Source organism: Zeus faber (assembly GCF_960531495.2).
Source record: "Zeus faber genome assembly, chromosome: 11".
Lineage (NCBI taxonomy): Eukaryota > Metazoa > Chordata > Actinopteri > Zeiformes > Zeidae > Zeus > Zeus faber.
In genome coordinates this window covers 13720890-13736527 of record NC_137205.1, presented here as the reverse complement: position 1 = coordinate 13736527, position 15638 = coordinate 13720890, and the positions used below count along the sequence as shown (strand labels likewise).

Genomic DNA, 15638 nt, shown 5'->3' with positions numbered 1-15638 from the left:
TTCACCTCCATTTTCTGCTCCGGGAGGAGCCGAAGCGTCCGAGCGCGGACGGACCAGAAGTTCACTCACGCGTTCCGCCCGCTCCCCGGGGGCTCCCGGCTGCTGCTCGTCCGCGGAACTTCGCTCCCTTCCTGCGCCTTTGTCCGCCGTCTCCCTCGGTCTCCCTCGGTCTCCCTCGGTCTCCCTCCCCGGGACTCGCGGACGCGGCCTGTTGACACTGACGCTCGGAGCGGACGCGCCAGGTGCACGTGACCGTCCTCGGGCTCGCGCTCGCGCCCGTCGCGGCTCTCGTGCGCGTGCGCGGGATCCGGGCCCTCGGCAGCGCTGACATGCGCCGTCTGGGCTCTTAAAGTGGTAATCCCCAACATCCTGTCACCTTATTTTGATACTTGTGGTTTTTTTTTTTTTTTTTTTGTTTTTGTTTTTAAGAGCCATTTCCATGTTTTCGCATTATGCGCATGCGCCTCTATATGCCGTGGCCACTGTTTTGTGGCGGGGTCCGCCGTTCCCCAGCAACGGGGCATCGGTCGGGCACACGCGCCGCGCCAGCGGGGCCGACTGTGGCCAGTCAACAGGAATTCCCAGTCGGTCTTCGCAAACCTCCGACTTCCTTTCTGTTCGGACTTTCAACGCGGCCGTTTTTTGGCATTTGTTGCGTAGCAAACCGCTGTCCACTCATATTTCAGCCTTTTATCTGAAACGGAAGTTTTTAAAACAGTACGTTGACAGTTTTGTGTGAACATAGAATGGAGACAAATGAGAGCGGTACAAAGCGTATAAAAATATCAGAAAATGCCCCTTCTTCAATCAGACTTCCAGGATCGAGAGTCTATAATAAGCTTTTATATATATAATATTCTACGACTTGTTGAATTTTTTTTTACAAAATTCCACCAGCCGCATCACATACAGAGATACACACACACACATCACATTGATAATCAGTCTTCCTTTTCAAATCACAATGGGTATTTTATCGTACTAAAGCTATGCAAGCAATTCAAATGCATTGTTATATTGTGATTTCAAATTACACATCTTTCAACTTCAAATAGCAACAACTGTCTCTATAACGGAATTTCATAAACAATTACTACAAGAGAATAATACATTTGGTTTCTTTAGACAGTTAACAACAAAAAAAAAAAAAAAAAAGCAATCACAAGATGCAGATCCGTCCAATCTTGTCCTCAGTAATAATAGCATCCGAAGACGGCCGCCACGCAGAACAGGCTGTCCTATTGGGGAGAGACAGGGGGGGGTTTCATAAAATCAAACCGTTGCTTTCGGGTAAAACTCATAATGACGTGACCGAAGGCCCCGGGAAGAAGAGAACTTACATTCACGAACATTTCTTCCACACAACCATCGGTGTCCGCATCCCAAAAACACCTTGAAGCCATCCTGGTGAAATAGAGGAGCGAGTTGTATTTAAAACGCTTGCTGCCAAGTTTTCAATGGAAGATCACAGAAATAGGACGAGTCTGACGGGTGCATCTCGACTTCCAAGCCGCTGCTGAAATGCGGCGTGGCGGGGGGGGGGGGCGCGATAAATGACGGAACGGCGTCTTCCAGCGTGATGTGTTGGGAGCTTGAAGCGGGCGGCAGCTGGTTTCTCTGCGTTCACCCGCCCGACGACCGGCATGCGCAGCTAAAGAAAACACCCAGAGAAAACAGTCGTCCTGCGCCATCGGGGGGGGGGCCGACGGGGGCGGAGCCGCCGGATCGGTGTCAAGCGAGCGCTGGGGAGACAAGGAGAGGCGGAGCTCTCGTCCAAAGGCAGATTCTTGCAAAAATTAAAACAAGGAGAACGTATAGCAGAGATCAACTTTATGCAAATAGGCAGCGAGGTGGAGTAGCCATGACCAATCAGGGGGTGGATGTGTATTTCTGATGATCTGACTTAAAAAAAAAGAAAAAGGTTGTTCCTATCAACTGAAGTCCCTTTTGATCATGAACTGGATGAAAAGCCACCAGGCAGGAACAGTTAGTTCTGGGGCCGTAATGACGCAGCCATGGATGCACGGTACACGGGTTCATGGTTCATGGTACAGCCACAGTATTTACAAATGTGCCCTCCAGAATTGTTTGGCCTTTGGCTTCTGTCTATTTGAATCTCACTGCTGTGCATTTTCCTGCAGCTAGAGTAGAACTTTACACAGCCAGGTCCTCAGTGAATGATTTCCGTTTCTGTAGCTATGGTGTCAAGGGCAATCACTCTGGATGGGTACATCTCCCATCTGGTGTTTAAACTGTGTAAATGTGTACATTTTGATATTGCGTGCCATTTGTCAGCTCTATGGTGTACCGTAAAATTCTGTTCTAAAATATATTGTTAAATCCATATTTAGTTACAGTTCAGTCATATTTTACTTATATTGGGTGTTCAGTATTATTTTTTTTTATCTTTTAAGTATAGTATAGTATAAGCATAGTTTATTTATACAGCACGTATCTAGAACTCTTTGACATTTTTTCAAAGTATCTGTCACCCGGTGGTCAGTGGATGCGTGGGCACACATCACAGAGCTCCTCCAATGACTGAACAACCAACGCACTTGAATTGTGTAAGAGGCATAAAAGTTCAGTTGAGTGAGCCAAGAAATCTCAGTATTTCCATCAGTGTGTCGCTCCACTTCGCTTCTGAGCAAGTCGGTCAAAGGCCAGCAAAGTAGGATTGTTTAATGTTTAAATAAATGGCACAATGTCACGCTACACACATCTGTGCAGCGGCCTCTCCAAGGTTTTCCTCGTTGAGTTCTGATGATAGGGAATCCAAACCACCATCCAACGGACATTTTTTTTTTAATTCCTAGGCGTAACATCTTTGTTATTTGTTCTTTGCCAATGCAATCTGACCACTTACTTGACTCCCTGACCTCGCTGTTCTCCAATGACCACTTGTGCAACAAACTTATATCTTTCAAACCCCACATCTGTTGACAAAGAAAACAAACTAGGTTACAATTTGACGGTGTAAACAATGGATGGTGTCATAAGTCTGTATGTTTGCACATACATATAACGTGTGTGTGTGTGTGTGTATATATATATATATAAATAAAACACACACACACACACACAAACACACACATACAGATGCGTGGACAAATTTGGTGGTACCCTTACAGCTCATTGAAACAATGCTTCATTCCTTCTGAAAAGTGATGAAAAGCAATTTTCTCATGTATTCCTGCATGCCTTTGGTATGTCATAAAGTGAAGCAAAGAAACTGGGAAAAGAGATAAATTTTTGTTTAAGAAATCAATTATTTTCTAAAATGGCCTGGACAGATTTGCTGGTACCCCTTTGCGTCGTCGAATGCTGCCCACTGCTCCTGGCTGCCCCCCCGGAGGAAGGACAAGTCAGGATTGGTCAAATGCAGAGGCCACATTTCACCGGCCACCATCCATGTGCATGTGCATGTGTGTATGCATGTGTTGGCGTGTAGTGTGGCGTGTCTTGTGATCAGTAAAAGATTCTTGTTCTTCGAATTCTTCAAATTAAAATGGAGAAAAGTAGTCACTGTGCTGTTTGGTATCATTGTGTGAACCACACTGAACATGGACCAGAGAAAGCAAAGGAGAGAGTTGTCTGAGGAGATCAGAAAGATGATTATAGACAAGCATGTTAAAGGTAAAGGCTATAAGACCATCTCCAAGCACCTTGATGTTTCTGTGACTACAGTTGCAAATATTATGAAGAAGTTTAAGGTCCATGGGACTGAAGCCAACACTGAAGCCAACCTGCCTGAACGCGGCCACAAGGGGAAAATCGACCCCAGATTGAACAGAAGGATTCAGGAGGTTTATTCGTCACATAGATATACATACTTTCATACATATATGCAGTGAAATGTCAATGCTTGTGTGATTACACACAATATGTCCTAGACTTGAACACAGTAGCTACCTAAGAATTTCTACTTGACCAACTAACTGATTCCTTAAACGTAATGCAGTGAGTCGAATACTATAAATAAAAAAATATATATATAGAATAAAATAAAATAAGAACTCAAGGGTAATGCAGGGTGGGGGTACAGAATAGATAAAGGGAATAGACTTATGTATATGGGATAGGCTATTTATGTATATACAGATATGTGCATTAAAGGGGCATGTGGATAAAGTGAGGTAGTGTTTATGAGATACAGCACTCTATACAACAGTACGGCGCAGCAATACGTTAACACCGAACAACCCAGAACAGTGACACAGTATGAGGTACAGTACGCTACATACAGTACAGTAAGGTAGTGGAGCCTATGTGTGTGGCTCAGTGAGGACCCCTGGTGAGGTCAGCATTGACAGTTCTTATGGCTTTAGGGAAAAAACTGTCTCAGTCTCTCTGGTCTCGCTGTGTGGCTGCGGAGGCGCTTGCCCGACTGCAGCAGCTGGAACAGTCCGTTGTTGGGGTGGTGAGGATCCTTCATGATCCTGCAGGCTCTGCTACTACACCTCCTGGTGTATAATTCCTGCAGGGAGGGGAGGGTAGTTCCAGTGTTACGTTCAGCTGAACGCACCACCCTCTGCAGGGCCTGACTGTCCTGAGCAGTACAGTTCCCAAACCAGGCAGTGATGTTGCCTGTCAGGATGCTCTCCACTGCTCCACAGTAGAAGGACTTCAGGATCCTCACAGAGACCCAGAATTTCCTCAGGTGCCTGAGGTGGTAAAGACGCTGCCTCGCCTTTCTCACCAGAGTGTCTGTTTGTAAAGTCCTTAAATGTTAAATCCTCTGTGATGTGGACTCCCAGGGACTTGAAGCTGCTCACCCTGTCGACAGAAGTCCCATTAATCACCAAGGGCGCGTGCGTCCTCGGTTGTAATCCACACCTAAAGTCCACAATCAGCTCCTTAGTTTTGCTGACGTTCAGGTGGAGGTTGTAGTCGTGGCACCGGAGTGACAGGTCAGTCACCTCCTCACATTAGGCCTTCTCATCGCCGTCGGTGATCAGGCCCACGACAACGGTGTCGTCAGCAAACTTGATGATGGTGTTGGAGCTGGACCTGGCCACACAGTCGTGTGTGTACAGAGAGTACAGTAGGGGGCTGAGGACGCAGCCCTGCGTGGATCCTGTGTTCAGGGTGAGGGAGCTGGACATGTGCCTCCCCACCCTAACCACCTGGGGCCGGGCTGAGAGGAAGTCCAGGATCCAGGCACACAGCGGAGTATTCAGTCCAAGCTCCTTCAGCTTGACAGCCAGTCTGGAGGGGACTATGGTATTGAAAACTGAACTATAATCGATGACCAGCAATCTCACATCGGCCCCCTTCCGGCCATCCAGGTGCGTGAGCGTGGTGTGCAGTACCTGGGAGACCGCGTAATCTGTGGATCTGTTCCGCTGGTACGCAAACTGCAACGGGTCCAAGGTGCGGGGGAGGGAAGCGCAGATATAATCCTTAATCAGCCTCTCGAAACACTTCATGACCACCGAGTTGAGAGCCAACGGACGGTAGTCATTCAGGCAGGCTGGAGAGGCGATCTTTGGGACAGGAATGACGGTGGACCTCTTGAAGCAGGATAGTGCCAATGGTAAAAAAAAGAGCCAAGGACAACTTCCAAAGAGGTACAAGCTGAAATTTAAGGTCAAGGTACATCAGTGTGTGATCGCACCTTTCGTCGATTTTTGAGTGACAGTGCGCTCCATGGAAGAAGACCCATGAGGACACCGCTTTTGAGAGAAAAACATAAAAAAGCCAGACTGGAATTGCAACAAAATATTAGGTTAAGGGTCCAATCATTTTTGTTTAGGCCATTTTCATTTGTTTTATGTAAAGTATTCTGTTGAATCAAAAATCAAAGTTTGATTTCTATTAAATCTGGAATACGCAATGATGGATGCCAATTACTTTTGGGTGTTTCAAGTTATTCCAGAGAAAATTGTGGGTTCTTCTTTTTTTCATCGACTGGTGCCAACAAATCTGTCCAGGCCATTTTAGAATATAATTGATCTCTTGAGCAATAATTTATCTCTTTTCACAGTTTCTTTGCTTTACTCTATGACATACCAAAGACATGCAGGTATACATGAGAAAATTGCTTTTAATTTCATAATTTTTCAGGGGGAATGAAGCATTGTTTCAATGAGCTGTAAGGGTACCAACACATACGTCTGTATACACACACACACACACACACACAGTGTGTGTTAGAGGTGTAACAATAGATCAAAATCTCATTGAACAGTAAACACAATTGTCTGCATAATGTGTTTCCATTCTAATTTTGTCTTTATTTTGTATTAGGATTGTATGGAAGCCTGAGGTGTGTGTGTGTGTGTGTGTGTGTGTGTGTGTGTGTGTGTGTGTGTGTGTGTGTGTGTGCGTGCAGTGCACGGTTAGCAGAAAGAAGCGGAGAGGGGCGCTTACCCTTTAACTTGTCCTTAATGTTCTCTGCCAGTGAGCGCGACAGGCCCGGGACCTGCTCCGGGTCATATCGCTGCTCGGACAACCGCTCCTGCAGGATTTCCCGGACACACTCCCTCACAGCAGCTGCTTTGAACCTTTGATGGGGCGACGTTAACAGCAACAACTTCTCACTGACACGGTCGTGTTTCAGTTGTTATGGATGAACACAAGTTTTTACGTCTAAATGGCAACCATGACACTACATACACGTGTGCGGGGAAAAGAAAAAAACAAACGTTACCTAAATGGTGAAAAAGCAAATATGTTGCCAGGTAATTTATCCCGCTGTAATACGAACCGTATTTTGCAAGTAGCGTGAGTTGATCTGATCACTTTAACAGACTCACTTGTGCTGATAGCTTGGCCGTAGAAGGTATGTATTACCAGCCGCCTCCCGCTCCTCCATGTTTGTTGTGATAGTAACCGTGGCGACCCCCCCCCCCATAGTTTCCGGTTTCAAAATAAGAGCGTTTAAGACCATTTCAAAGGAAGGGTTTTGCGGCAAAAAATGACCTTTACTTCTGAGGTTTAGAGACTGACATGCGGATCTTAAAGACGACATAATAGGCTATTTGATGACGCAAGCGTGCAATTTAATAACTGGACAACTCGCGCAGTTTGTGCCTTGTTTCAAACTGGGGAAAGTTCCCCACGCGTTCCTTCAGCGGGGGGGGGGGGGGGGGGGGACGCGTGACGAGACGAACTGTGCTCCGATTGGCTCGTGGCTCGGTCACGTGACTTCCGCGTCCCGGCAGGGGCGGTGCCTCGGGCTGGGCAGGAGGATGCGTGACGTCACTAATGTTTTGGAAAAACGAAGCCGAGGCGCCGTCGACGAGAGAATGGAGCCCAAGGTAGAACGGCCCGAACGTCGGACATTTTCCTATTTTTTTCCCCCCCCGTTCCTTATTCGTGTCGATGCGCGTGGATGACTCTCCCGAGCGACGGTTCTCGTGGTTCGCCATGTCAGCTGCCCAAAGTCATTCTGTTTGTTGCGGTCGCTGGGCTAGCCTATCCCACCGTGCGCGACCGATCGCCAAAGCTCCTCGTAACTTGGCGCAAGGTGCCAAATAATATTTAGAAAGAGTCATGCGCACGTTTTTGGACGGTGATCCGCCGTAGCGCCGGTGTCAGCGACACGCTAACGCGGCGACCACGTCCTCGTTGTACTGAGTAACGCACATCCAACTGAGGATGATGAGGCGCATCGTTATACGCAGTTGTTAACAACTGGATCGGAGCTAAATATAGGTCAGGGCACAGTCTAGTTGACGGGAATAAAAACCAGTCCATAGAATAGTTAAAATAATAATAATAATAATAGTACATATACTATTTATTTTTGAATTTGAATCAGGAAATACATGGAATACTCATCTACAGAAATATACTTTATCAAACACTTTAAGCCGTATTAAAGGCTCTGTTATACAATTGCACCGGGTAAGTTCATTTAATAACAATAAGTTATATGCTTTGTGTTAACCATGAATATCAAAATGGTACTTGAACTTTTACTGCACTAGAGTCATTCTGTGGCGGGGTATTTGTACTTTTCGATCACAGGCGTGACTCGCCTCCATGTGACTATTTAAAGAGTATGTTATTCACAATAGCCAGAGCGAATACTACAGCCGATACTCACATGAACCCACATATTTAAATACACTTGCGCCGCTTGTTTCCCTCTCTAGAATCTTGACCAACTGGAAGTGAAACTGTTGTTATTACAACACAGGCAGGCACTGTTATGGGAATGCTCTCTTTTTAAATGTGTGTGTATGTATATATATATATATATATATATATATATATATATATATATATATATATATATATATATAAAATTTTATTTTTTTTCCCCTCAGCTGATATTTGAGAAGGAGGGGGTTTACCTTCACACCAACGCCAAGAGAAGCAACCAAGATACAAGCATACCTGGCTTCATCCGTATTGTGGAACGGGTAAGAATCTGTGTGGGTCTGGCTTCTGGAATGGAAATCTGTCAGGTGTAGACCTAATTTGTTTTGCTATTTGTTTTTGTTATTCAGGATGGGGAGCCAGCATTAGAGTGGAGTCCACTAGAGGATGAGGGCCGAAGCGCCCCTGCTGTCTTCTACACCAGAAAGGTCAGTGAAACTGGGCATACATTTGACCCTCATGGGATGGAGTTCTTCACTGAATTATCCACAATTCTTCTCTCCACACATCAGGATGGAGAAGGAGGGGAAGAGGATACCAACTTTGACCCTGGGTATGAGCCAGACTGGGCTGTTATCAGCACAGTAAAGAGAGACCGAGACCATGTTCCAGCCAGAAACACAGGTACAGTTTGTTTCAGCAGCAAGAAGGACAGTGGCTCATTCAAATATAATCAAGTCCAACCCATAACTTTGGCCCAGTCTAATATATGTCCTTTCACCCCACTACGTGCCATTGTGCAACCTCAGACCTTCTGATCATTATAAAGTCCGAGATTAAGACTCAGCGTGAACTTTGACCCTAATCCCCTCAAACTGGTGTCATCTTTAAAAGACAATGTCCATTATGATGTAATTTCCTTGTGGGTCTTTTCAGCCTCCATTCTGTCTTGATAAATTCTAGTGTGTTATTTAAAAACTGATAGTGATTAACTTAATTGTTTTTTTTTTAAATCACATGTCATTGACCATTTTGTGATTTGGAGTTACATTAAGATGGGCTGTATGAGTGTTTTTATCTCTTTTTTCCAACCACATATCATATTTTCTGTTGCCAGGTGAGTGGTCCTTCTCCCTGCCGCTCTCAGAGCTCTATTCCCTGAGGAGGGCCAGGTTCTCCCTGGGCAGAAACTTCCTGGTACTGACCAGTCGCGGGGGACACCCATTGCCTGCTCTGCACTTCCACAGAGGGGGAACCAGGGAGCTGCTGAGGGCTCTGCAGCGCTATATCATTCTGGCCCCGTAAGTGTGATCCACCAACCCGGCAACCAATTAGTTCCATTCTCATGAGGCGAGATTCTGCATCAGAATTAGAATGCTTATTCCACCAGGTGCATTTACATTTAAGACAATACTGCATGTCATGGTGTGATTGTTGGTGCATATCTACAGACTATTATCTTTCAAAAATCTTGAGAGTCTGAGAAAAAACTTAAAATATAGAATTTATATAAAATTTAATAAAAAGTAAAGTAAAAGCTAAGACAAGATTAAGATTGGAAATATAAACAAATATTAATGCACCACAATATGCATGTGATATGGACATATAAATCTTAAGTTTATTTCCGATGTGAAATTGTGCTGTATAGTTCTTGGCTAGATATCAAACTACCAAAATTAAAGTTCTTCAGAGTAATTTCTTTACTTTATAAGCGCCAGTTTTCTCGCAGTACCGCTCAGGGCCAGCAGAGGCCGCAGTTGGAGAAATTACATGGCCTGCATGCATGCAGCACAACAAGTTCAAGTTCAAGAGATTATTTGTCACATACATATACATACGGTCATACATGCAGTGAAATGTCATGACACCCGGTGATAACGCACAATAAGCTCTATAAGCTCTAAAAATACCAAAACTACAAAAATGTGCGTAATCGACACGAGGTGCTCGCGCAGGCGGCCGCAGGGGGCGGCGCCACAACTGCGATCCTGGGTTCTATCATAGAATAAATTGTCTGTGTTGTATTAAACATACATTTAAATCCTCCTAAATGAAACGTTCCTTCACTTACCTCCAATACTTACCTAGAAGTCCAGTCAGTCAGTGTGTAAACCAGTCCGTCTTGTTATGGAAAGTATTACTTGTTAAGACAAGAGGCCCTGTTACGAAATCAAGATATGTTTTGCTCTGCCTGTGCTTTGTTGTTATGTTTAGGTCTCCGGTCGACGGCCGCCTCTTCCTCTCTTATCCTCACGACTCGGGTGCCCTCTCCCAGTCCTTTGATGAGCTGCAGCTGCTTGACGACGGAGGCTCAGATCTTGTCTCCGTATGAACTTTATTATAAGCAGGCGAGAAGTTATTCATGCATTTCCATGTATTATACAGTGTAACACGACCCACTGTCTACTTCGATAGAGATTCATCCAGGACCCCTATGCCACAACCTTTGGCGGCTTTTCCAAGGTCACCAACTTCTTTCGCGGGGCCCTTCGACCTCCAGAGTCCCCTCTCCACCCTCGCAACCCGCAGGATCCGAACGGGGCCCCATCAGCCGAGGAAGAACCCGGCTTCGAACTCATCACCTGTGTAAGGGGAAGAAAAACAGTTATAAGAGGTGACTGTAGTGATCATTGGATTCACAAATTATTTGTCAACGTCTGTGTCTTCCTGGTTTTTTTTTTTTTAAGGGGGCGGAGCTTGGCCCCAAACCAAAGGTAACCAGAGGACGACCTCTACACAAGTGGGAGGAGTTCCTGGACCCCGAGGGCCGCGTGCAGAACCCAGAGCGGATCAAGGAGCTGGTGTTCAGAGGGGTAGGACTCAAGATGCCGCCTCACTTCAGTTGCGTGAAAGACCTTCTCACCGTATCACCTCTGACCCGACGACGCCAAATTTTTGATTTCTCAGGGTATCGTCCCATCCCTGAGGAAAGAGGTGTGGAAGTTTCTCCTCGGCTTTTATCCGTGGAACAGCACTGCCAAAGAGAGGGAGGACATCCTGAGGTTCAAAACGTTAGTTTCGTCATTGATTTTTTTTCTTCTTCTTCTTCTTCGTCGTCGTCTTTTTAGGTTTTATTGAACTGTCCTTAAAACGGAATCCATTTTAACACTTCCGTCCACACAGAGACGAGTACTTCAGGATGAAGGTGCAGTGGAAGTCGGTCACTGAGGAGCAGGAGATGAGGAACTCCCTCCTCCGGGGATACAGGAGCCTGATAGGTGAGCCGCGCCGTCCGTCAAACTCTCGTGTCTCGTGTTCCGCCGTCGCCGAAACTGACGGAGGTGGCGATTTTGTTGAGCAGAGCGGGACGTGAGCAGGACGGACAGACACAACACCTTCTATTCTGGAAACGACAACCCGGGACTGACTCTGCTCCACGACGTGCTGATGACGTACTGCATGTACAACTTTGACCTCGGTACGTCTCAATGTTGCGGTGTTCGAGATTCAGATGTCACGACTTTATATACTGTATAAATACGACTGTGTTTCTGACGTCTTTGCCTCTCCCCTCTTTGATACACAGGTTATGTCCAAGGGATGAGTGATCTCCTGGCCCCCGTCCTGTTTGTGACCCAGAATGAGGTGGAGTCGTTCTGGTGTTTGACCGGCTTCATGGAGCTGGTGGTTCGTTATTATTATTATTATTATTGTTATTATTGTAATTATTATTATTATTATTACACCTTTTTACCATAAGATATCAAAATGCCACAAAGATACTTTGTTTAAAAGTGCCCCGTTGTAGCTCAGGTCGAGGTTCATATTAGATCTACTGTCCGAATAAAACCACCCTCCATCACCTACCGACTCCAAAAACTGATCACTCTGATCATCTCAAAACACTTTTAGACTCTCAAAGCCTTTAATTCGGCCTTGAAGGCGGTTCAGCCGTTGTTTGTTTCCCACCTCTTCCTCCTTTGCAGCACCAGAACTTCGAGGAGTCCCAGGAGGCCATGAAGCAGCAGCTGCTGCAGCTCAGCATCCTGCTCAAGGCTCTGGACCCGGAGCTCTGCGACTACCTGGGTGAGTCGGCCGCGGAGCTGGGTGTCCACGCCTGGACCCCCCGTGAACTTCTGAACACTTTGTGCTGAAGTCTCCCTTCTCTCCGTGCGCTCAGATTCTCAGGACAGCGGCTCGCTTTGCTTTTGCTTTCGCTGGCTGCTCATCTGGTTCAAGAGGGAGTTCTCCTTCGAGGACATCCTCACCCTGTGGGAGGTGTGTGTGTATGCACTATACATTATGTGTGTATGATTGGTGTTTAGGGAAGTAAGTCAGGCTTGCTCTTCTGTATCATTAATTGATGATGGTTTTGGTGGGTGGCGGGGCATTCGTGGATTTATTCTTGTGAGGTAAAGTTATCATCAATGAGTTTAGGTAGTTGTGAGTAACATTTTCATCTTCAGGTTCTTTGGACACGCCGACCCTGTGAGAACTTCCATCTGTTGCTAGCCTGCTCCATCCTGGAGTCCCAGAGAGGAGAGCTGATCGGCTCCGATCATGATTTTAACACCATTCTCAAGGTGTGTGTGTGTGTGTGTGTGTGTGTGTGTGTGTGTGTGTGTGTGTCTTGTCTTTCCTTTTGAGAAAGACTTTGAACTGCGGCTCCAGCACCTGCTCATTAAGCGTTTGCCTTGAATTCATTATTACAGCACATCAATGAGCTGACGATGAAGCTGGACCTGCAGACTGTGCTTTGTGGAGCGGAAGCCATTTATCTACAGCTGGCTCAGTGCAAGGTAGGGCGCAGTCTTTTAGAGACTTGATTCTGTGGGTAAAAAGGCAGAGGAAACTCTTTTTTTGTTTTGTTTTTAGGTTGGCAGCTAACCTCTTACTGCAGAGGGTAGGGTTGTAACGCAAAGCCATTATCCGTTCAATTTCGGACGACTTTCTTGAATGTAATTTCTACATTTTGTCAGGTCATTTATTATTTGCATTATTTAACTGTTAACAAACTATAACAAAAAAAACCCATTGCAGATCCAATTTGTTCTGATTGTTGTTTTCTCTAAATCTGTTCATTTCCAAATAAAATTTGTAATCTGTCTCATCCCTAGTAGAGTAGAGATATGTTTAGCAGCGTACGCACAGTGAACCAGATGTATGCCATGCATTCAGCAAACTGTGATACGAAAGCTTACACTGACAGATTTGGGTTGTTGTCCTCCATCTTTTTGTTTCTTAACTTCCTCCCTCCCTCTCTGTCGCTCCACCCGCAGGAGCTTCCTGTCAAGGTGCAGGAGGTGCTGGGCCTGTACGATCCCTCCAGCTCTGAGGAGGAGAGCCCTGACTCAGAGACGCACGAGAGGCTGCGTCTCCTCGGCCGCTCGCAGCCACGAGAGGCCACGGCTGCGTCTGCCGGCGGCTCGGGCAGCACGCCCACGGTCCCTGCAAACCCTTGAGCAAGAAGAATGAAAGAAAACAATATATTTATATATGAAGGAATTCTATAAAATGAAATCTAAAGGAAACTTGATTTTATGCACTAAGCAGTGTGGTATGAGCTGTGTCATTAACATCTGTGGAAGACAGGGGGCGTCGTTGGGGGAGAGAAGTGGGCTCAACTTCATGTCCGTGGTTTGTTGACGAAGATGTTGGAACATTATACTTTGCTTTTTGGTTTTATTCTTGTGTGACATATCCTTTCCGCTTTGGTCCGCCATAAAGGTTATAACTGTAACTTGTTATGTTTATTGTGTTGACATGTATTTCCGTCCCTGTTAAAGGACCATACCGGTGTCAAATGGAGTTTTATACATTTACTAGTTTTTACACACATTTCACATTACCCCTGACTAGTTTCCTGACGATAGCTCATATTTATTGATCTTTAATATTCTATCTATTTTCTTTTTTTACTATTATTATTCTAACAATACAGTCCTTTACATTGATGCTGCGATTTCCCTCCGGGGATCAATAAAGTATCTATCTTTAAAATTATATCTGATCTTGCTAATAACACATATTTTGGTCACTGTTATTTAATTTGACTGTTTTATATTTTATATGTCGTTAATTCCAATCAAAAGGGAGGAAACTGCATTAACAATTACTAAATACAAAAAAACGTGAGTCATCAGGAAAACGGCCAGGGACTGTGTGTGAGTGTGTGTGTTGACTAGGGCCAAAAGTCCATTCGACACCTGTATGGTCCTTTCGGGGGGGGGGAGTTGTCACCCTTTTCTTTCCCTTTTATATCATGCTGCTATGTTACCAATTATGTTATTACCGTCTTCCTTTTTGGTGTGTCACCATTCAAGGCTCCATCCACATTATTTCTCTTAACGTCTGTTTGAATTGTCCCGGCCCCTGTGACGCACTCACTCAAAAAAGGATAAGCAGAAGGAGAAATCCACCCAGTGACAGCGTGTTGTTGCTACAGTACAATGCCATTCCAGCCCTATGCAAAATTGTGCATGCCTTATAGATTTTCCATGCCATGTGACAATGTTTTTAGGTTTCTCATCAGCACCACAGTATGTTTACACCTGTGGTTATTATTATTACAGAATAAACGCTTGAATCCTAACGGGCGCGATGGCTTAATCTCTGTTACTTTGAGGTCACGCACTCTTCACCTTTAGCAGCCCTTTCTAATCTCAAACTTTCCCCGTCAGCACAAACAAAACCCGAACCCATCTGCAAACAAACAGACACAGGGAGAGAGGGAGGCTTCCGGATTTGATAAAGAAGAAAAGCGACCAGAATGTAACAAATGGTTAACCCCCCCAAGCGACTGATAAGTGTTGACCTCTGGGAGATGACCACACCTGAAGAAGAGGCAAAGCTCTTTGGGGGGCCCCGTCTGAACACCAGATGAGCGTACTCATGCCTAACAGGCGGAAAAAACAATCATAGGATGGAACGTGCTCCACAATTTATGCAACGACTTGAATTGTGAACCGGTTAAACTTTCCCCCTCCGCCTCCCCTTCCCCGCGCTGGCCAGCAGGTGTCTGTGTGAGGTGAAAAGGACAAGAGAGAAATGGGGCCTCCGCCCACCCCCCTCCGCCACTGTCCCGGGAAATGATGTGGAAAATGAGGGGCGGGGATCCACACCCCCTTTTCTCAGGACCTGCTGGACTCTTCTTTAGACTGTCCCTCCCTCTGTCACCCATCCCTTGTTGTTTGAATACAGCTGCGACGTATGAATTTAGGAGCCCCGCTTAAACAGGCCGGCGATGTGCCACTCGCCCCCTTCCCCTTCCCCTCCTCACCCTGCCCCCCACCGCCCGTCCTGACCCGACCTCACTTGACTGGCAGACACAAAATCACTTAGTGCCACATTTAAAGTCAATCTGCTTTTCAGCGCCGCTCAAAGCCCATTTTCATGGGTGAGGGCCCTGTTGACGGCTTTTAACTCCATTTTCTCTCGCTAATCCTGCAATGATCCAAGTGTGTGTGAGGATTATGGTCACTTGTCTCTTATGGAAAGCTTTTTATCTGTCCCAGAGTAGGTGTTAATTCAACCTCAGCTCTGGCTCCAATGGCAAAACGGAGGCTTGGACACGTTGATAGAAACGGAGGCTGAGACTCTCCAAATTGCACATATGTAGGGCTATTGGCTTATGTTGCACTTCACCA

General features: G+C 45.8%; 3 protein-coding genes across 4 annotated transcripts in view; 1 reads left to right on the top strand and 2 right to left on the bottom strand.

Annotated features, from left to right (window-relative positions):
* Positions 1–15638, bottom strand: part of akt1s1 (AKT1 substrate 1 (proline-rich)) — a 44704-nt gene that overhangs the window by 4559 nt on the left and 24507 nt on the right. The window contains exon 2 of one of the 2 annotated variants that reach the window (XM_080009256.1): positions 70–184. The gene's annotated coding sequence lies outside the window, so the exon portion shown is untranslated. Of the gene's footprint in view, positions 1–69; positions 238–15638 lie in introns of those variants that run through there. The other variant, XM_080009255.1, reaches the window with a different exon arrangement.
* LOC307236713 (dynein light chain Tctex-type protein 2B-like) lies at positions 658–6851 on the bottom strand. Its single transcript, XM_080009207.1, has 5 exons — positions 6759–6851; positions 6373–6506; positions 2867–2936; positions 1341–1404; positions 658–1238 (listed from the first exon to the last, which is right to left on the bottom strand). Exons 1-5 carry the CDS (start codon positions 6815–6817, stop codon positions 1191–1193), a joined length of 375 nt encoding a protein of 124 aa, XP_079865333.1. The 5' UTR covers positions 6818–6851; the 3' UTR covers positions 658–1190.
* tbc1d17 (TBC1 domain family, member 17) lies at positions 7191–14588 on the top strand. The gene is made up of 17 exons (XM_080009206.1): positions 7191–7262; positions 8277–8372; positions 8460–8537; positions 8622–8733; positions 9167–9350; positions 10267–10378; positions 10468–10638; positions 10740–10865; positions 10960–11063; positions 11176–11270; positions 11354–11470; positions 11579–11679; positions 11979–12078; positions 12173–12270; positions 12459–12575; positions 12705–12791; positions 13272–14588. The coding sequence occupies exons 1-17, from the start codon at positions 7194–7196 to the stop codon at positions 13452–13454; spliced, it is 1950 nt and encodes a 649-aa protein (XP_079865332.1). The 5' UTR covers positions 7191–7193; the 3' UTR covers positions 13455–14588.